At 46.6% G+C, this 22,435-nt stretch overlaps 1 protein-coding gene across 2 annotated transcripts in view; it reads right to left on the bottom strand.

Moving 5' to 3' along the window:
- SLC24A4 (solute carrier family 24 member 4) overlaps positions 1 to 22,435 on the bottom strand; it is a 137,781-nt gene that overhangs the window by 5,252 nt on the left and 110,094 nt on the right. For both annotated transcript variants that reach the window (XM_069465234.1, XM_069465235.1), the window contains exon 13: positions 861 to 1,027. In XM_069465234.1, the coding sequence (XP_069321335.1) occupies positions 861 to 1,027 (167 nt within the window). The remainder of the gene's footprint in view (positions 1 to 860; positions 1,028 to 22,435) is intronic.

The following is a 22,435-nucleotide window of genomic DNA, read 5'->3' as shown; positions in this document are numbered from 1 at the left end:
GCTAGAAGAAAGGAAGGTTTTGTGTGTGCACACGCCATCCAGGGATGCTACTCGAGCCCTGCTTTACCCTGGGCTCTGAGCCGGGGGCCCTCGGAGCCCTCCTGATGCTGAGGTTTCAGAAAGGGAAGAGAGCCAAGTCCAGGGCCTGGGGGCTGGTCCTGGCTCTGCCCCGACTATCCACGTGACCTTGCAGAAGTCAGTTTCCCCAGCCGTACAAGTGTGCCGGGGACATGGATAATCCATTCTAAGGCCCCTCTCTTTTGACACTGACATCCAAGCACCATTCTTCCAAAGCCTTGGCGGTGGGAGATGTTCAGGTGGCGGGGGCTAGGGGACGGGCAGATGGGACTTCCCTGCTCCCTGGTGCCCCATCATGCCCCATCAGGGCATGATGAAAATAAGCGCACGGCACAGACACCCTGCTTTGGTAGAGACTCAGGCTAACATGGGCACTGTCCTCTTTATGGATTTTTACTGTCAAGGCCATTCTATTCCCCAAAACGGAGACTATCTGAAGTTCAAAAACATAGGTAAGAGCACCCACCCCAGCAAAGTGGTTCCCGGGTCCCCAGGACTCTGGTGTAAGAAATGGGGGTGGGGTTTGTAAGTCAAGGTAGTGGGGGCAGGAGTGTCCTCCCCGTCGTGCTTGAAGGCAATCACTGTGCTGTGTCCCAGCGTCCCCGGTACAGAGCACAGCACCAAGCACCTCACTAAACCCTACTGAGACATAAGCTATGGTCAGTGAGGTCAGGGACCGGCCCAAAGGTGGCACAGCAGCACCTGTGGCCACCCTTGAACCCAGTGCTTGGCAGAGCTGGGCAGGGGCTGTCAGTACAGCGCAGCCCACCCCCGGCACTCACCAGCCACACCATGAGGTAGGAGAACACAGCGATCCACAGCGTGGCGGTGATGAAGGTGACCATGAAGAACTTCTCCCAGCGGGGCTTGCTGCAGTTGGGGATGGTGACGCACAGGAGGAAGATGAGTGGCCAGGTGAACACCCACTTGGCTTTGTCCCCTCTTGCCTCTGCGGGGGATGGGGCGGAGCAAGAAGGAAGGGTCACACACCTGGCAGGCTACCCGGCAGTTTATTTTTCCAGCTAAACAAGAGAATGCCACCCACGTGACTCCAAGCAACTGACCTCACAGAATCACAGACTTCCATCATGTCCCCCTGGGAGTGGCAAGACAATTCAATAAGCGTTTGCTGATTGAATAATTTCAGTCAGTCCAAATCCTTCATGTGACATGATTAGGGAAGTTGACCCAGAGTGGAAATAGACTTACCCAGAAGAGCTGGAACGGGGACGTGGAATACAGATGAGTTTGGAATCAGACAGACCTGGGCTGGAAGTCAAGTGACCTTGAGCAATCCCCTCAAGTCCACTTGGTCCTCTGACAGTAACAGTTGTAGCAGCAACAGCAGCAAAGTAACAATAATCAGCATAACCAGTATTTGCTAGGTGCAGCAGCAAGCACGGGGCTACGTGCTTTGCATCTTATTAGTTCCTTCATCTGTTAAATGGGAAAATTAACTCTTTCTTGGTAGTGGCAAGAACAACATGATAGAGTCTACAAAATACCCCCAGCACACAGAGCCTGGCACACAGTAGGTACTCTGGAAACCTCGGCTCCTTTGCTCCGAGGGCATTTAGTCAGCTGTGGCAGGAGTAAGGCTAGTGTGGGCACCCTGGCTGGCAGTCCAGATCTCACTGGCCCCTGCCAAGGGAATCCACGAACAATTTAACAGGGGAAAAGTGGCCTCAATAAGCCACTGAGTGCAAGTGCAGGGTCCTTAGCGAGCCACTGAGCATGGTGTGCACATGCGGGTTCAAAACTGGACTGCTGATCGACGGGTGGTGGAGGAAGGACCCCTGAAAATTTTCTGCTCTATAAAAGCAACGAGAACAATGGCAAAAATTATCAGAATCAAACTTTTTTCAGAGTTTTGGAAAATTAACCAAAGGTTTGTCGAAATCCAGGGAGTGCCTATTTAAGAAATCAGCTGGATCTCAGTAAGGACTGAACTCTGTGGAGTTTTAACCTTCCCTACGTCTGTTCCCTCTCACCAGCTCTGCTCGTAGCTTTGAGAGCTGGCAGCCATCAATCACAGCAAGAACAGGAGCCTGGCAGCCACCAGAGGGGACACAAGAGGGTTGGAGGACCTCCCAAGCCCATTCCCATAGAATTGTTACAGTGGTTTCCAGAAAGATCCCACTTTCAAGGCTGTCTGAAACCCAGCACCAATGGCCTTTTCCTTGGTGGAGCTTGTTGAAAACAATCAGAGGCAATTATTAGACCACGCTGCTGGAGGTGGCAGATAAGAGTTGGCACAAGCAATAGGTTGACCAAAAAGCTTAAAAGGAAAATCTGGGGAATGAGATATCCACGGTGGACTTCGAAACGCTCCTACGTATTTCTGGGAATCTAAGAGACCATGGGCATAAATAGGGCTGTGCCCAGGGCCGCCCACGTCCCCAGGAATACTCGAGAATGCCCTAAGCTTTACCTCTGCCTAACTCTGAGGCTTTGAGAAACAAGTAAAGGCAAATGCTGTAAACTGCCTGAGTGATGAAAGATACCCCCAACACACACAGAACCCCTCGGCAAAGGCTGGGAGAGCCATCGGACCCAGGCATCCAAGGAAATCTCTGTCCAGTCATTAGCTGACCTTCAGGCTAACCTAGCAGAGACTTCAGTGTCCACACGAGACAAAGAATTCAGATTTTACAAAATTGGTTTAGAAAAATCACTAAACAAACAAGCAACAATAAACAGCAACACCAACAAACCCTAAGAAGGGTGAAGAATCTGATTTCTGGAGTTGTCATATTATTTTAAATGCCCAGCTTTAACAACAATAAAAAAAATATGAGACATGCAGAAAGAATAATAAAAGGAAAGTATGGCCCATACACGGGGAAAAAAGCAGTCAATAGAAACCCTCCCTGAGGAAATCCAGACATTGGATTTACTAGACAAAAGCTTTACACCAGCTATTTTTAAATATATACAAAGCAGTTTTTAAAAACTATCTAGAAACCTAAAGTATGATTTCTCACCAGAAAATATCAATAAAGAGATAAAAATGATTAAAAAGGGCTGAGTGCAGTGGCTCACAACTGTAAGCCCAGCAATTAGGGAGACTGAGGCAGCAGAATCACTTGAAGCCAGGAGTTTGAGACCAGCCTGGGCAACATAATGAGACCCTGTCCCTTGGCAGGTGGGGAAAAATTAGCCAGGTGTGATGGTGCAGCCTGGAGTCCTAGCTGCTCAGGAGTTCAAGGCTGCAGTGAGCTATGACTGTGCCACTGCACTCCAGCCTGGGTGACACAGCGAGACCCTGTCTCAAAAAAAAAAAAAAAAGAAAAAGAAAAAAAGAAAAGATTAAAAGAATGAAATAGAAATTCTGGGGTTGAGAAATACAATAACTAAAATTCACTAGAGGGGTTCAACAGCAGATTTGAGCAGGCAGAAGAAAAAAAAATCACCAACCTTGAAGATAGGTCAACTGAAATTACCTAGTCCGAGGAACAGAAAGAAAAAACAATGAAGAAAAATGAACAGAGCTTCAGCGACCTGTGAACACCAGCAAGCAGACCAATATATACGTAACGGGAGCGCCAGGAAGAGAGGAGAGACAAACAGATTGAATAGTATGTTCAAAAACTCCCCCAAATATGATTTAAAACAATTTATATATACATTTTCAAGAAGTACGTTCTTCTCAAGCACATAGAACATTCTCTAGGACAGACCATATGTTAGGCCATAAAACAAGACTCAATACATTTAAAAGGATGGAAATCATGCAAAGTATGTTCTCCAACCACAATGGAATAGAATTAGAAATAAACAACAGAAGAAAAACTGGAAAATTCACAAATATGTGGAAATCAAATAACACACTCCATATGAACAATCAATGGGTTAAAGAAGAAATCACAAGGAAAACTAGAAAATACTTTGAGAGGAATGAAAACAAAAATGTAACATACCAAAACTTATGGCAGGGAGTGAAAACAGTCCTTAGAGAGGAATTTATAGCCATAAATGCCTGTACAAAAGCCGGAAACATCTCAAACCAATGACCTAACTTTATCCCTTAAGAAAGAAAAAAGAAGAGCAAATTAAGTCTAAAGAAAGCAGACAGAAGGATCAAGGTTAGCATGAAAACAAATGAAATTAGAAAAACTACAGAGAATCAAAGAAATTGCAAGTTGGTTCTTTGAAAAGATCAACAAAATGACAAACCTTTAGTTAGACTGACCAAGAAAAAAAAGATGACTTAAATTACTAAAATCAGGAATGAAAGAGTAACAGCACTATGAATGTTAAAGAAATAAAAATATTAATACTTATTAGGGAACACTACGAACAATTGTATGTCAACAAATTAGATAGTCTGCATGAAGAAGCCAAAATCCCACAAAGGCACAAACTACCCAAACTGACTCAAAATCTGGATAGACTCATAACGAGATATTGAAATAGCAATCAAAAAATTCCCTTAAAGTAAAGCCAGGAACAGATGGCTTCATGGTGATTTCTACTAAATGTTTAAAGAAGAATTAATGTGAATCCTTTACAAACTCTTCCAGAAAATAGAAGAGTGGGGAACACGTTCCAATTCATTCTATGAAGCTGGTATTATCCTGATACCAAAGCCAGACAAAAGACATCAAGAAAAAAGAAAACTACAGCCCCATATCCCTTATGAATATATATGCAAAATTCCTTAATGAAATTCTAGCAAACGCAATCCAGCAACATAGAAAAAGGATTATACACCATGACCCTGTGGGATTTATCCCAGGAACAAAAGCTTGGTTCAACATATGAAATTCAATCAATGGAATACACCACGTTAATAAAGAACAAAACTACACAATCGTCTAAATTGAGGCAGAAGGCATTTAACAAAATCCAACACCATTTCATGATAAAAACACTCCACAAGGAACAGAAGGAAACTTCCTCGGCCTCATAAAGGGCATCTATGAAAAACCCACAGCTAACGCTTATACTCGATGGTAAAAGCCTGAAAGCTATCCCCACCCCCACCTAAGATCAGTAACAAGATGAGGATGTCTGCTCTTATCCCTTCTATTCAACACTGAACTGGAGATCTTAGCTGAGACAATTAGGTATGAAAAAGAAGGAAACATCATTCACATTGGAAAGGAAGAAGTAAAACTATTCCTACTTGTAGATGACATGATCTTGTATATGGAAAATACTAAGTAAGGGATACACAAAAAAATATTAGAACTGATAAGTTCAGCCACATTGCAAGATATGAGATCAATATACAAAATTCAGTTCTATTTCTATACACTAACAATGAATGATCCAAAAATGAAATTAAGAAAACAATTCCATGTATAATACCATCACAGAGAAAAAAATTAATTATATTTATGTAACAAAAGAAGTATAAGATTTGAATGCTGAAAACTACCAAACCTTATTGAAAGTAATTAAAGAAGGGTTAGGCTGGGCTAGGTGGTTCACACCTGTAATCCTAGCACTCTGGGAGGCCAAGGTGGGAGGATTGCTTGAGGTCAGGAGTTTGAGACCAGGTTGAGCAAGAGCGAGACCCATCTCTACTAAATAAAAGTAGAAAAATTAGCCCAGTGGGGTGGTGCACACCTGTAGTCCCAGCTACTTGGGAGGCTGAGGCAGGAGGATCACTTGAGGCCGGGAGTTTGACGTTGCTATGAGCTGGGCTGATGCCACAGTACTCTAGACTGGGCAACAGAGTGAGACTCTGGCTCAAAAATAAATAAAAAAAAAAAAATAAATAAAGAAGACCTTAATAAATAAGAAGACATACTGTTTATGAACTGGAATACTTAAATATTGTTAAGATGGCCATATTCTTCAAACTGATTTACAGATTCAATGCAATCCGTATCAAAATCCCAGCTGCCTTTTCTGCAAAAATTGACAAGCTGATCCTAAAATTCATATGGAAATGCAAGGAACCCCAAATAGCCAAAATAATCTTGAAAATAGAAGAAAGCTGGAGGATTTACATACTCTGATTTTAAAACTTACTACAAACCTACAGTAATCAAGAGCTACTGGCATAAGGATACATTGATCAATGGAATAGAATTTAGAGTTCAGAAATTAGCCCAGACATTTAAGGACAATTGATGTTTGACAAAGGTGTCTAGACAATTCAATAGGGAAAGAATAGTCTTTTCAACAAAGGGTGCAGAGACAGCTGGATATCTGTATAAAAAAAAAGTGGAACTGGTCTTACTGCACACTATACACAAAATTAAGAAAAAAATGGTTGAAGACTTTTTTTTTTTTTTGAGACAGAGTCTCACTCTGTTGCCCAGGCTAGAGTGCCGTGGCATCAGCCTAGCTCACAGCAACCTCAAACTCCTGGGCTCAAGCAATCCTCCTGCCTCAGACTCCCAAGTAGCTGGGACTACAGGCATGTGCCACCCTGCCCGACTAACTTTTTCTATATATATTTTTAGCTGTCCAGATAATTTTTTTCTATTTTTAGTAGAGACGGGGTCTCATTTTTCCTCAGGCTGGTCTTGAACTCCTGACCTCGAGCAATCCTCCCACCTCAGCCTCCAAGAGTGCTAGGATTACAGGCGTGAGCCACCGTGCCTGGCCTGAAGACTTAAATACAAGAGCTACAACTATAAAACTCTTAGAAGAAAATATGGGCACAGCTCTTCATGACCTTGGATTAGGCAATGGTTTCTTAAAAGACATCAAAATCACAAGCAACCAAAGAAAAAATAGATTAACTGGCTTTTATCAAAGCTAAAAACTTTTGTGATTCACAGGATGCTACTAAAAAGGTGAAAATAACACCTATAAAATGGAAAATTGCAAATCATGTATCTGATAAAGGTCTACTGTCCAGAATATATAAAGAGCTTTTACAATTCGACAACTCAAAAACCCCAATTCCAATTTTTAAAATGGGAAAAGGATTTGAATAGACAGTTCTCCAAAGAAGATATACAAATGGCCAATAAGCATGTGAAAAGATGTTCAACATCTGTGGTCATTAGGAAGATGCAACTCAAAATGATTTCACACCACAAGTGTGACTATGATAAAAAACATAAGTAACAAGTATTGGCAAGGATGTAGGAAAATAGGAACCCTCATACACTGCTGATAGGACCATAAAATGGTATAGCTGCTTTGGAAAGCAGTCTGACCGTACCTCAAACAGTTAAACATAGAGTTAGCACATGATCCAGAAATTCCACTCCTAATCCTATACTCAAGAGGAATGAAAACATATGTCTACACAAAAACTTGTACTCAAATGTTCACAGCATTATTCATAATAGTCAAAAATGGAAACAACCCAAATATTCATCAAATGAAGAAAGGATAAACGAAGTGTGGTAAATAAAATACAATGAAATATGCTTCACCCATAAAAAGGAATGAAGTACTGATACACGCTACAACACGGACAAACCTTGAAAACATGCAACGTGAACAGTCTGACACAGAGGCTATATGTTGTTAGATTCCATTTATATAAAATGTCCAGAATGGGCCAATCCACAGAGACAGGAAGTACATTAGCGATTGCCAGGCAATGCGGGGAGTGGGGAATGGGGAGTCATTGCTCCTGGAACTATGAAAATAGGATCATGAATATGTTCTGGAATTATATATTGGTAACAGTTGCACCAAAAATAAAAATCCCACTGAATTATATAGCTTATAAGGGTGAATTTTATAGTATATTAGTAGTATCTCAGTTAAAAAAAATTACAAAGTAGACTAGTACTAGCTGTTTTAGCTTTCTACACTTGTGCTTGAATCTTCCTGAATCATTAAAGTATGTTTACTAAGAAAAAACCCCAGCCTGCTTATAATAAGCCAAGAGAATATAGTTAGCTTGAAATCAGGCAGTCCATCCATGTGTCTGTCCTAGATGGACATCCTAGACATCCGTCTTCCCAGATCTTTGTCCACATACACCTTTCTGCACCTTGTAATTCCTCACAAATGGCAGGAAGGTTCCATGCCTTGGTTTGTGCAAAATCCCAGGCTGTTATTTTTTCAGCCCACATCCCAACTCATTTAGATTGCTGAAAAAGGGCTGGGGCATTTTATAATTGACCTAAAACTCTGTAAACAGGGGAAGAATTCACTTTGGGGAATTGTAACCCTGGACGCTTTAAATGCCCAGGAACATCTTTGCAGATATATACAAATGCCACGGTAGAAGGATAATTTTCTTATTTTTCCAGACACCAAATTGCATCAGGTGTTTGTCTTTTGCCCGGTAAGGGTGTTGAGCCTGGTTTCGACGTGCGCCATGCTCTGGCCCCGCCCAGGTGGCCGATGGCGCACCACCGTGTTTTTCAACTGTTGGACGTGACCCGTGAGTGGATTGTGAAATCAATTTAGTGAACAGCTACCAGCATATTCTCAAAAAGAAGTAGAAAATAGAGTGATCATACATAGTGAGAGTTAAATATTATTCCAGGAAACTTCTATTTCTTTTTTGTAAATATCCACGTGTGTAAAATATTTATTACTGTGGGCCAAGGCCAAGGTGTGGAAACTTCCAGATGCTCACGCTGATCTCTGTCCTGTTGCTCACGCTGTACCACCCCCACCCCACCTTCCACTCATTTGGCCTGTCTCCAGCCTCCCCATTGTTCTGACTCTTCCGGAAAGCCACTGACCCGGCCAGCCCATGGTGACCTCTCCTTCCCATAACTGTTTTGGATTTTAAGAATATTTATGAATTAATGAAGCTTTACCCAAGTTGACACACAGCCTCCCTACTTGAAGCCGCCATTTTTACCTCTCCCAGGTGGGTGCAGACACAGCTGCTAATGGCTCCTGGTGCCTTCTGCACCAGTCTGGGCCATACAATGAGCAGGAGGTGACACATTGTCCTCTTCTAACAGTCTGCTCTGCACAATGTGGCATTTTATTTATTGCCTTGTTGCCTAATTGCTCTATATGTTGAAGTGTAGTGATCTAAGACCAAAGACAAGCACTGGCAAAAGCTCTGGCATCTGACCTGGGTTTAAATCCAGGTGAGTAATGCATCAGCTGTGGTCACTGGGCAAGCAGTGCCCCTGAGCCTAGTTTTCCTACCTTAAAACGAGGTGACAATAATACACTGGGGGCTTGGAAACGTGATACTATTAGTCAATGCACGGCCCATAGAGGAGTCTCAGTGAATGGCACAGCTCACCATTACTATCAGGGCCAGATATCAATACAGACACAGTTTCAAACATCATACGGAGCTGTCAGCCCACGGCTCTCGATGTTTGGCTCAGAAGAGGCCGTCACTTGTACGAGTTTTGAAGCTAAACTGGAAGCCCCTCATAGGCATGGAACTGTTGGATCCTTCCATGGGTGTGGAAGAGAGCAGAGCCCCCAGCCCAGCCCCCAACCTGTGGCAGAACTTGACACATGCTAAATGCATGAGACGCCAGTAGGGCCTCCCAGAATGGGAGGACAAGATCAGGAGAAGATCATCTGAAACACACATTTAAAAAAAATCAAATAATGGATGTGATAGTCACTGTTTGAAAACCCACTCCCAGCGAAGGAGTCTTACATATTATGCTGACAAAATTAAATATTTTCTGATCTTATGCCAAGAGACCAGAACACATCACCAGGAAATATTACTGGAATGGAAAAGTTAGAGAATCTAATTGCACCTGACCAAGGTAAGGAGGTGTGGACAGCCTGGAAACACTGTCCCAGGCCTTGCTGGCACATGCTGAGGCTGTCTGGGTATAGGAGTTCTCTCTCAGTCTATACATCAGCCTCTTGAGAGTTTTGCTAATGTGAATTGGTCTCAAGATTTTGAGCAACTCTAGGTTGTAGTGGGCATTCAGTGTTCTTGTCTGGCCAGCATCCATTCCCCTTTGATGGTAACAGCATGCTGCTTTTCCTCTGGGGAACCAACCCTCCAGTTCACATTAGTCCATGTGGTTCAGACAGAGCTGACTCTACCTCCTTGGGTAGAGTCTGTGGGTGGGTATGAGATTCAAGCTTGGCTGACCATGTATTCCATAAATATTTAGTGTGTTCATTCCCCATGCTAGGTAATATTCCAGGTACTGGGAATCCAACTGTGAACAAGATGACATTCTGCCACTGTGGGGGTTACATAGATTCTGGGCCAGGTGCATGTCCCAACAAGCAATTTTGCTGACAATCACTGCCTGTTAATACCCATTGCCCCTTTTTACTAACAGAACCCTATTTTGCTTGGGACAGTTCGTTCCCAGCTAAAAGTCTTAACCCCCTGGGCTTCCTTGCAGGTAGGGGTGGCCACGGGTAGTTATGGACAATGAGACATAAATGGAAATCTACTTGGTGGCACTTCCAGGAAAGCAAGTCTCTTCCTGTCCTCTGCCCTTCCCTCCTTGCTCTTGCCAGGGACACAATGGAGCTGCAGGAGCCACTTGGCAACATTGAAGACAAAAAGCCACCCGCTAAGCATGGACAACAGCAATGGGACACTGATGATAGATCCGTGAGATTCCCCAATCTCAGGATTTCTTGTTACAGGAGAAAAATAAATCCCTTGAGTTTAAGGCTCTACCACTTGAGTTTTCTGTTACACGCTGCCGGACACAATCCTTACCTTAGACAGAGGCGCCGTCTATGCACTGGGCTACCCCAGTGGGACACGGCTTAGACAGGGGAAGCCAACATGGGGATGAAGCCAACCCCGGGGAAAGCAATGCTGAGACATGGGTGGTGTCTTGTCACCTTACTTGAGCCCTAGGACCAGCCTTGCCAGAAGGCGGACTCTCCCAGGGAACCTGCCACCATATGAGCTCTTTGGCTTCAACCAGCCTGAATTGGGTTTCTCTAACACTAGAAACACCTGCACTAATTTCATGTGTGAAATGATAAAAAGAGTTTTGGGGGCTGCAGGGGTGACAATGTCCCTCCCGAGGGACATCCCCCCAACACTACCGGAACCCCTCCTGGCCCTCCACGGCCACCCCTCCAGGTGCAGGAGAAACGCTCACCTTAGACTCAGACGTGCAAACGTAACCGAGAGAAGGAGGGGCTGCTCTCAGATTTCTCTTTTGAAATAGAAAATTACAATTTAATTATGTGCAAAAACGTCTTTAAAATGAACTGTAACAAAACAGATGGCTAATCATACCGGAGGAAAAATTAAGAACAGATGCACTTGCTGATGAAAACCCTCAAACAAATTAATTTGGACAGTGAGCTAATTAGACACTCCAATTAAGGGAGTGGTTAACTTGTGGCATGAGGGGACATTTGTATCACTGGATGACGAGGAGTAGATTTTCATGGACCTTGGAGCTAGGAGTGTTTACAAGACCTAGAGAGTGTAGATTCTAGACTACCGTGGTTCTCAAACTTGAATGTGAATCAGAATCCCCTGGACAGGCTGCTAGGTCCCCAGAGCTAATTATCTGGCAGGTCTGCAGGTGAGGTGGGGGGGGCCTGAGAATTTGCATTTCTAGCAAGTTCCCAGGTGCTGCTGATGCTGGTAGTCCCAGGACCACACCTTGAGAACCACCACTGTAGATTGACACCATTTAAAAAGAACTGAGATGTAATTAATGTGATAAAATTCACCCATTTAAAGTGTACACTTAGGTGGTTTTTAGTGTATTCAAAAGCTGTGTAACCATCACCAGAAGATTTTCATCATGCCCAGTAGAAACCCCACATCCATTAGCTCATTCCTCATCCCCTTCAGCCTCTGGCAACCACTAACCAATATTCTATCTCTAGAGTTGACCATTGTGGGCATTCCATATATACGGAATAACATATGGTCTTTTGTGTCTGTTTCTCTTAGCACATGTTTCCTAAGTGCACCCACTTTGCAGCATCAGTGAGTGCTTCATTCCTTTTTATGGCTGAGTAACATTTTGTTATATGGATATGTCACATTTTGCTTATCCATTCAACACCTGATGAGTATTTGGATTGTTTCCACTTTTTGGCTATTATGAATAACGCTGCTATGAACACTATAGTGCAAGGTTTTGTGTGGACATGTTTTCACTCCTCTTGGGTATATAATTATTAGGAGTAAAATCTCTGGGTCATACAGTAACTGTATGTTTAACTCTTTGAGGAACTGTCAGACTGTTTTCCAAAGTGGCTGGACCGTTTTACATTCCCACCAGCAAGGTATGAGGGCTCCTATTTTCCCAGATCCTTGCCAATACTTTTTACTGTTCATCTTCTTTGATTATAGCCATTCCAGTGGGTGTGAAGTGGTATCTCATGTGGTTTTGATTTGCATTTCTGTAATGACTAACGATGTTGTGCATCTTTCCATGGGCTTATTGGACATATCTTCTTTGCAGAAATGTCTATTCAAATCCTTTGTCCATTTTCACATTGGGTTGTCTTTGTTGAGTTTTAAGTGTTCTATACAGACACACAGGATACTAGACCATTATCAGATTATGATTTGCCAATGTTTTCTCCCATTTAGGGGGTTAGAAACCATTGCCTAATTCATCAGGTCACAAATATCTATGTTTTCTTCTAAGAGTTTTATATTTTTAGCTATTACTTTTAGGTTTCTGCTTCATACTGAGTTGACTTTTGTATATGGTGTAAAGTAGGGATAAAAATTCCTTTTTAAAAACATGTGGCTATCCAGTTGTCCTGGCACCATTTGTTGAAAAGACTATTCTTTCCCCCATTGAATTGTCTTGTTATCCTTGTCAGAATCAATTGACTTTAAATGTATAGGTATATTTCAAGACTCTCAATTCTATTTCATTACTCTATATGTCTGTTCTTATGCTGGTACCAGACAGTCTTGATTACTGTATCTTTACAGTAAGTTTTAAATTTAGGAAGTGTGAATCTTCCAACTTTGTTCTTTTAAAGATTATTTTGGCTATTCTGGTCCCTTGCATTTCCATATGAATTTTAGGACCAATCTGTCAGTTTCTGCAAAAAAGCCAGCTGGAGTTTTGATAAGGATTGCATTAAATCTACAGATCAGTTTGGGGACTGTCATCTTAAAAATGGTAAAGCTTCCAATTTATTTACCTCATCTTTAATTTCTTTCTATAATGTTTTATAGTTTTTAGTGTACTTTTGTTAACTTTATTATTTTATTCTTTTGGATGCTATTGCAAATAGAATTGTTTTAATTTTATTTTCAGATTTTTAATTGCTAATGTATTGAAATACAACTGAATTTTGTATGTTGATCTTGTATCCTGCAAGTTTATTATTATAATGGGGTTATTTTTATGGGGATTCCTTAGGATTTTCTATACACAACATCATGTCATCTGTGAATACAGAAATTTTTACTTCCTTCTTTCCAATCTGGATGTCTATTTATTTTTCCTGCCTATTTTCCCTGGCTTCAGCCCTCAGCGCAATGTTGAATAGAAGAGGTAAGAGCTACATCCTTGTTTTGTTCCTGATCTTAGGAGGAAAACTTTCAGTCCAGGCAGTATGATGTCATCTTTGGGGTTTTCACTGATGCTCTTAGGTTGAGGAAGTTTCTTTCAATTCCTAAATTTTTTAGTGTTTTTTTCCACCAAGAAAAGGTGCTGATTTTGTCAAATGCTTTTCTTGTGTCTATTGAGATGATCATGTGGTTTTGTCCTTTATTGTGATAATGTGGTATGTTCTATTGATTGATCTTTGTATGTTGAACCAACCTTGCATTCCTAGAATAAATCCCACTTGGTAAACTCATTTTATAAAAAGAAAAACCAGATCCCATGAACTAACGGCAAATGAACTAACCAAAATCTCACAAAAATCACTGGCAGAGCCACAACCAGACCCTGCTTCCCCAGTGAGTGGTCTCTGAGCTGGCCTTCATGGGGAGGGAAGGAGAAACAGGTGGAGTTGGGAGTATTGTCAGGGCTGGATTCATGAATAACCACCTCACTATTACCCAACATTTGAGTTGTGCCTCACACCTTAGAGACTGTTTTCACAAATACTATGTTCTCAGATCAGTTTGGAAGGTATTTTTCCTATTTCACATGTAAGTAAACTGAAGTTTGGTGAAATTCAGTGACTTACTTAAGCATCTTAGACAGCGGGAGGTAATACCAGGTCTTGAATGCAGGTCTTCAGAGTCTAAATCCTGGGTCCTCTGAACTATACTGCTTGCCTGCTTGGTGAGTCCCCCGATTCCAGGGCCCATGAAAGTCCCTTTACTACTTACGGCTGGCAGGTGTCAACTGTCAGATTAGAGCCTCATATGTTTAGCTCGTGGATTTGATTTAAACAGAAAAATTCTCTTGAGAAGGGGAACCATTAAAGTTTTTCCAATCTCTTATTCCTTGAGGTGAATGAACTTTAGAATTAATATTTTTAGTTATTGTTATTACATTTTTATTGTATCCTAAAATTTAGACTTATCGTTACATTGACTGCTTTCTAAGAGGTATCAACTTATTGTTAAACTGACTGCAGCTTTGTGGTTAACAGCCAGATATCCAGGTTCACATGCCAGCTCTGTGACCTTAGGGAAGGGTTTAGCCTATCTGTATCTCAGTTTTCTCATCTCTAAACTGGGGATAACAAGAATCTCTACCTCACCGTGCTATTGTGAGGCTAAAAATAAGCTAACACGTGAGATATGTTCAGAATAGTGCCTGGGTCTATTTTGAGAGTAAGCACTTGAATTTTAGCTACTGCTGATGTTAACAAACACATTAACTTCCACTTATTGAGTACCTGCTATTATCAAGCCCTGGGTTGGGTTGTTACAGAGACTGAAATAGGCTCAGAGAAGTATGGTAATTTGTCTAAGGTCACACAGCTAGGAAACGGCAGATCAAGGACTCAATTCCATGACTGTCCAATATCAAAGCCTCTCGGCGACAACTGTCCTACCTCCTGGAGGGCATGCTTTGATCCTGAGGGCACTAGAGGGGTGAAGAGGGGCCCAGTAGGAAGCAGGTGAGGCCAAGATCTGAAGTTGAACTAAGCTGCCACACTGAGGTTTGGGGGGAAAGGGAAGAATGAAGGGGATGATGTGAGAGAACACACTCGGTGTCGGCAAGGTCAAAGGCAGCCCCCGCTGAGTGCTGACGCGCACATGTGGGCTGTCAGGGCTGGGTGGACAGAGACACCAAAGACAGGCAGAGATACCCCCCTGGCAGCCCAGCATAGAGGCCTGGGAAGCTGCTGGGGGCCCTTCCTGAGGGAGGCAGCCGTGGCTCAGCCTCCCCGTGCACTGGCACAGTCAGGTGACACTGTCCGGCCCTGGGACCCTGTTCATGCTTCCTCCCATAAGTAACTGCCCTCATAGGGAATGACGGGTCAGGCCTGCAGACCAGGATCTCCCAGATAATGGAGAAGCCAGGCCCAGAGTTCCCTCCCTGGTGCCGATCCCAGAGACCCTCACCCAGAACTGCAGACGGTCCCGAAGGCCCCACACTGAGGCTCCAACTTTGGGACTGACGGAAACAGGTACCAGTGCTGGAAGGACATCAGGGGCTGGTGCACCAGCTCCTTCATGCTGAAGATGACCCATGATACAGGCAGCTTTGCACCCACCGCAGGGATCTCAAGGCCACTGGCAAAGAGAGTTGTCCTGTCCTGTCTCTCTTGACTGTGTGGCACTGGGTGGACACTTACTGAGTCTCCGCATCCTCAACTGTGAGACAGCGAAATCCATCCCTGCCCACCCTCCTTGAGGAACCCTGGGCAGACTAAAGAAAAGCAAAAAGTGCAGAGCACATTGTCCTGCCTCTGAAGGCCTCGCCTTGACTTTGGAAGCCCCGGGGAGTTAAATCGAGGCCCTGTCGCAGAGACACCGAGGAATCAGGAACACCTGCTGGCCGCCCCCTGCTGCAGGCCGCTCGGCTTAAACACCGAGCAAACTGGCTGGCAGCTGGGGGGGCCGGCTAGGCTCCCGGTGTTCCCACACCCACAGACCTGGCAGCTGGCCTCCTTCCTCCCTTTCCTTCTGGCTGCCCCTTGCGCTCCAGCGTGGACATTCCAGCTGAGGACAGGGCCGTCCTGGCCAAACTCAACAGAGGAACCAGTCAGAGAGCAACACTTTGGGGTTTGGAAGACCCTGGGTGCGAGCCCTGACCATGGAACCTGCTCATCTGTGTGAGGCATCCTGAGCCCCAGTTTCTCACCTGGGAAATGGGGACCCCAGCAGGGCTGTTGTGGAGACTCTAAGTAGCAAATACAAGACGCTGAGCATGGTGTGGGGACAGAGCAGGTGCCCGAGAGAGGGTGCTTTGTGCAGCTCTCGGTGGGGGCCTGTCCTCTGCCTCCCCACGAGGCTCTGAAAGCTGCACAGGCTCCCTAGTGGCCCTTCGGTCTGGTCCAAGTCAAGTCCTCAGTTAAGATAGCCTTACTGCTCGTCTCACCCTCGCTACAACACCCATGGAAGGTGACGTGCAGAACTGGCCCCCTGCAGCCCCCGTGTTCCAAGCTCCTTCCAGTGCATCTGCAGACACTGGAAGGCTAAAGGTGACAGTCTCCAGAACCTGAAGTTCCAGAATCAAATTAGATTCCCTAATGTGAAGAGCAGAATCGTGGCGAGGCCAAACCAGCTTTCTGCTGCTCTGAGTCACTGCTGTCCGCAGGGCCGTGGGGATGTCGGCTTCAGCTGCAGCGGCAGCACACCCCCCAACCCACCCCCCCAAACTCATATGTAAAAGTCCCTGTCAGTGTAAGGGAGCTTGTGTGGACTCCTGTCGCTGGCATTTTGTTCAGGACCCTGGAGCACACGGTCCTGGGCAGGGCCTTCACCTCGCACCTCCCCTCCCAGCTCATACTGCACCGGCCTGGCTGGGGGGGCGAGGCGTGTCATGGAACAGATTTCCAGGGCAGGTGGCTCTGATGCCTGGTTCTGTCTGGTCAAGACTGTCCCTTGGGCAAGCCGTTGCCCCTCTCTGGGCCTTAGTTTCCCTCTTTGGAATACAAGAAGGCTAGTCTAAAAATATCCAAGATCCCGTTTAATTCTAGAATTCAGAGACTGTTTGTTGCTGACCATAGCGAACTTAAAAGAATATTGCTTTCATTTAGATAAAAAATACTGAGCCTTCTTTTCCATGATGTTCTCTTTGCTATTTTAAAAAACCATTCAGAGCCAAAAAGTGGAAACCACCCAAATGTCCATCAGTTGCTGAATGGGTAAAATGTGACATTACCTCTACAATGGAATATTCAACCATAAAAGGGAATAAAGTACTGATGCACGTTACAATGTGGATGAACCTTGAAAATGTCACGCTAGGCAAAGGCAGCCAGTCACAAAGGCCACATATTGCATGGTTCTAGCGACATGAAATATTCAGAATAGATAAATCCCAATAGACAAGAAGTAGCTTAGCAGTTTCCAGGAGCTAGGGGGAGGAAGGAAGGGGTTCGTTCTGGGGTGATGGAAATGTTCTAAAACTGATTTTGGCGATGGTTGCACAACTTTGTGAATATACTAAAAGCCACTGCATTGTATACTTTAAAGGTATGAATATAATGGTAAGTCAATTATACCTCAAAAAAAAAAAACAAACCTGCTATATTAAAAGGATGCTCAGCCAGTGTTTGTTCTGACTGGTCTGTGAACTGACACCTCAGCGCTGCACGGAGTACTGACAAGGACGCTTCTCTAAAATCCTGACCTTGACTTTTGCGACAATCAACTGAATGTGCAATTTCTCTGGTGGCTCCCGAGACTGACGCCAGAAAGAGATCATTTCCACCACAAAGTGCCGCGTGTCTCCGGGGCCGGGACGGGAGCCGGGCGAGGAGGTGCACATGTCAATGAGCCGCAGCGCCCGCGGTCTCTCTCCTGCTGCTGCAGGCGTGCCCGGCAGCGAAGAGGCAAGAGCAGGTCCGCGGGGTCGTGCAGCAGCACGTTGCTGAGTTTGGAAGGACCCACGAGACCTGTCTGCTCCTAACCAGCACAGCTCTCTCAAGAACTATCTAGAACTGAGTGAGACGGGGGTGGGGGTGGAGAATAAGCCCTAAAATCTTGCCGAAAGCTTCCCATCGTCTGCTCTGGGTTTTGTTATAATACAGGAAGAGAAGGCCCAGCGGTGCCACCCAAGCCCTGAAGAGAGCAAGTGAGATCCCCAACGGTCCACAATTCAACCCAATTCGATGTTCTACTCAACACGGACACAAGTTACTTGGCACCCTGCACGTGAGCTAGACACCAGCACCCGGCAGAGAGGGAGCGGCTTCCTTCTGGGCTCTGACAGAAAGGATGAGCCAGAAGAACCCACTGGCTGGGCCGCGGTGCTGTCCCCTAAGCACATCTGGGGTCTGGGGTTAGAACGCCAGCGTGCAAATCCCTCCTCTGCCCCTTTTTCCTGTGTGACCTTGGGCACTTTAGCCTCTCCGTGCCTTAGCTGCTTCACCTGTGAAATGGGAACAATAATAGTATCTATTTTCCTAGGGTGTCATGAGGACTTAATGACAATACAGATTAAGCACCCTGCCTGGCCCAGAGTAAGTGCTCAATAAGCTTTACCTCCTATTACTGCTCCAACAATGTCCAAAGGCCTGGACTTTTCAGAAACACACACTTGTCGCCCGGTTTCTGCACTGAAATGCGCTGACTTGCATCCCAGGCTGAGGGTACCTATCTGAGGCCATGCGCCGGCTACGTGACAGCCTGGGCTTGTGGCCCAGGACCCTGCGCCCAGCTGGCCCGGCCCTCGATGGTATTCACAGCTTGGAAAGCACAGGGTGGAAGAGTGGCTCCCATGTAATGGCTGTGGGACTTGGGAAGACTCTGAGCCTCGGTCTCCCTCTCTGTAAGATGGGGATCAGCAGCGAGGACTAAATGCAAGTGCACCGAACGAGGAGGCCCTATGGCCCAGCGGGTGGTCAGCACAGGCTGCTCGGGGCGGAAATGCTGCTCTCCACTCGGTGGCTGGGACACTGTGGGCAAGTCGCGTAATCTCCCTGCACTTCTCTTCCCTTCTCTGTAAAATGGAGATGATAATCTCCTCTGTCGTGTGCTACGGTGAGTGCTAAAGGATATGCATAAAGCTCTCAGAACAGGGCATGGCACACAGAGCTCTGTGACATCCTGCTATGGACTGGACTGTGCCCCCTCATCCCCAATTCCATGTTGCAGCTCTAACCCCCAATGTGACTGTATTTGGACACTGGGCTTTTAGGAGGTAATCAAAGTTAAGTGAGAACATAAGAGGGGGGTCCTAATGCAATAGTGGCCTTATAAGACGAGGAAGATTCTCTCTCTCTCCCCTCCGCCATGTGCATGCACCAAAAAAACGCCACGTGAACACACAGCGAGACGGCAGCCACTTCCGAGTCAGGAAGGGAGCCCTCACCAGAACCAGCACCCTGGTCTCACATTTCCAGCCTCCAGAACTGTGGGGGAACAAATACCTGTTGTTTAAGCTGCTTAGTCTAGGGCATTCTGTTCTGACAGCCCGAGCTCAGACAGAGCTCTGTATGAATTCCCTATTTTTTGCTTAGTGCCTGGCGTATGGCAAGTCCTCAGTGGATGTCAGCTGCTATCATAAATGTGGCTGTGAAGGCCAGCATCCCAGTGAGCACAACGTGATTTCCTTATCCTTTGGGGGCGGGAGAGAAAAGTCCTGTAGCTGGGCCAGGGTGTGGCCCCAGGGGCCTTGCAGGACCTCCCACACTGTAAGCCAACCACAAACAGGAAACCTGCACCAGGGCCTCCCCCAGGGTCTCTGGGTGACTGTTTCAGGGCAGTGTCAGAACTGCAGACCATGGTTTCTTCCTCCTCTTCCCCCAGCCAACAGCCAGCCCTGGAGGCCTAACTACCAGCCTCTGCAGTCAAAAGTGGAAAGACACAGCTGTACTTGGTGTCCACATGTAAAGCCACCATCAGACCAGGTGGGCACAGAAGCAGGCTATGCCCGGGCATTCCGGCCATCCCTCATCCGGGTGGGCAGAGAGGGAGGGCAGCAGGGTGTGGCTTCCCACCCCCGCACCTGTCGGCTGTGTGGTAGGGGAGGGGGCCAGTGGATGAAGCACATCACGCCACTATCTGCTTGGACTTGCCCTGCAGTCCTGGAAGCTCCCAGAGGGCAGGACCATGGCTGTCCTGTTCCCACTTGGATCCTCAAAGCCCGGGACAGAGCCTGGTATCCAAGTATCTACTGACGGAGAGAATCACCTTGTCCGCAAAGCGCCTGAAGCCCAGCACGTAACAGGTGCTTAGTTCATGTTCATTCTCTCTCCCTGACCCCTGGAATGACTGACTGTTCCAGGCCCTCAGGGATTCTGGCACCTGCAACCCTTCTGGAACACTGCTTGTGCTACAGCACACTATGATCCGCATTAATGTTTACTGAGCACCTTCTGTGTGTCAGACAGCGTGGTGCAGAGACCTGGCTAAATGACCTCATTTACTGCTCACATCAACCCCGGGAGCTAAGTTCCCCACCCCCAGACTCCCATTTGTGGATGAGGAGCAGAGGCTTAGGGAGGTGGCGCAGCCTGGCCAGAGCCACAGAGCTGATGAGTGCTGGGGCTGAGATTCGAATCCAGGACTCCTGGACTCCCAGCCTAACCCCAGAAGCAGAGCAAAGTCGGTCTGGCTAGACCATTCCCTGACACACAAAGTGATGCCATCTCTGAGCTGACCAGTGGGACGGCTTCTCCCCTCTTCCCGCAGCCCCGCCCCAGTGTTATGCCTCCCTTGGCCCCGTGATTCCTTCTAGGGGCCCAACCCGGGAGAACGCTAGCTCCATCCGCCCCTGCGAAGCACCTTCAGAGCTGCCTCCAGCCACAGGCCACTGTGAAACCCCAACAGAGGTGGGCAAGGGCCCAGAGCAGGATACATGAGATTTCTCTTGGGTGCAGAGTCTCACCGACTTGCTCCAGTGTCCTGCAAGCCTGTGCTAATACCAGGCCACCTTCCTCGCCCAAACAAGCAGCAGCCGTGCAACTCTGCACAACTTCCTTCACATGGGAGGGGAGGAAGCAGAGGAAGTAACTTGTGGTTTCCAAGGGCAACACCTGGAAACACATCCACAGGGACACAAAGGGAACATTCCACTGGGATGCAGGAAGCCTTAGCCTGTTCCTGAGGGCGAGGGAAGACACACTCAGAGGAAGCTTGCTCATGGGCCCAGCCCAGGGGGACGTCCTGAGCCTCGGGCTGGAGGAAGAAGGTGGCCTCCTACGCAAACGGTCCTGCCCCCTGGAAAGGGCAGAGTTCCCTGGAGAAGGACTTGGGGGTGCAGACTCCCTGGGAGCAGGGAGGGCGCACCCTTGCAAGACAGCTGCATTCTAAGTCCCCCACCCTGGGAGGTGACCTTCCCAGAGACCCCACCGTCATTCTCTGAGGAGGGATTTCCCCCACCTGGACACAGGTGCTCCCACAGAGCTGGGGCAGGACAGCCTCTGTCCCTCCAGAGCCACCTCCCAGATCCCAGTACAAGGACAAGGCAAAAAGGTGGTTAGTCCTGGGGTTCCCCCACCCAGTCCTGCCAAACTCAAAGCTTGAAGGAAATGGAGAGATGAGTCAACCTTATATACTAAGCCCTGCATTTTGGCAAGAGCCCCTGGGTAGCTGCCACGAGCATGTCATTGCATGGGGACTCTCTAACCCAGAGACTCGAAGGAAGCCCGTGATCCCACGTGGAGTCTGCACTTTCACCACGGAGCACAGAGGAGGAGCACCCCAGCATGGCAGGCCCACGTCCCCTGCCTGGACACAGGTGCCCCTGCAGAGCTGCGGCAGGGGGCAGGACAGCCCCTGTCCTTCCAGAGCCAACTCCCAGATCAGGCACTCAGTGAGCCGGTCTTAAATACAGAATTCTTTTCAGAAAAACATCAAGTGCTGGAATTCTGCTGCCTTTCAGGACAGTGGACGCCGGGAGAAAAGCCTCCAAGAATGCGGCCAGACAGCTCAGGGCTTCATTTCCCACCCAGGACTGCAGAGGACCTCACGGAAGGTTTGGTTAACGATGAAGGCAGACTTGGTGGGGCCTGGGACCCTCCTACACGTGAACACCTGAATTCATTCATTCGATAGATACCTACTAAGCGCCTGCTCCGTGCCAGGCCTGGGCGCTGGGGACACAGCAGTAATGCAACAGGGAAGGGTGCCGGCCCTTGTGGAACTGATATTTTGTGTGACATCTGACACACAAGATAAGAAAGATATAACATATTTTAGATGAGGTGGCCAGGGAAGTCCATGCTGATGACATTTAAGCAGACACCCAAGGGTGGCAAAGGCACCAGCCCTGTGGATAACTGGGGCGGCCCATTCCAGCAAAGTGCAAGTGCAGAGGTCCTGAGACAGGAGTGCACCTAGCGTGCTCTAGGAACAACAGTGACGAGGCCACTGTGGCTGGAGCAGGGGGCAGGAAAGGGAGAAGAACAGCAAGGCGCCGGCAGTTGGGTGACATTGGGCCTCGCAGGTCAGGCTCCAAATGAGACAGGAGGACACTGGAGGGCTTGCAGCAAAATCGCG

Source organism: Eulemur rufifrons, chromosome 2 (assembly GCF_041146395.1).
Source record: "Eulemur rufifrons isolate Redbay chromosome 2, OSU_ERuf_1, whole genome shotgun sequence".
NCBI classification, from domain to species: Eukaryota; Metazoa; Chordata; class Mammalia; order Primates; family Lemuridae; genus Eulemur; species Eulemur rufifrons.
This window is presented reverse-complemented; position numbering and strand designations above follow the sequence as displayed.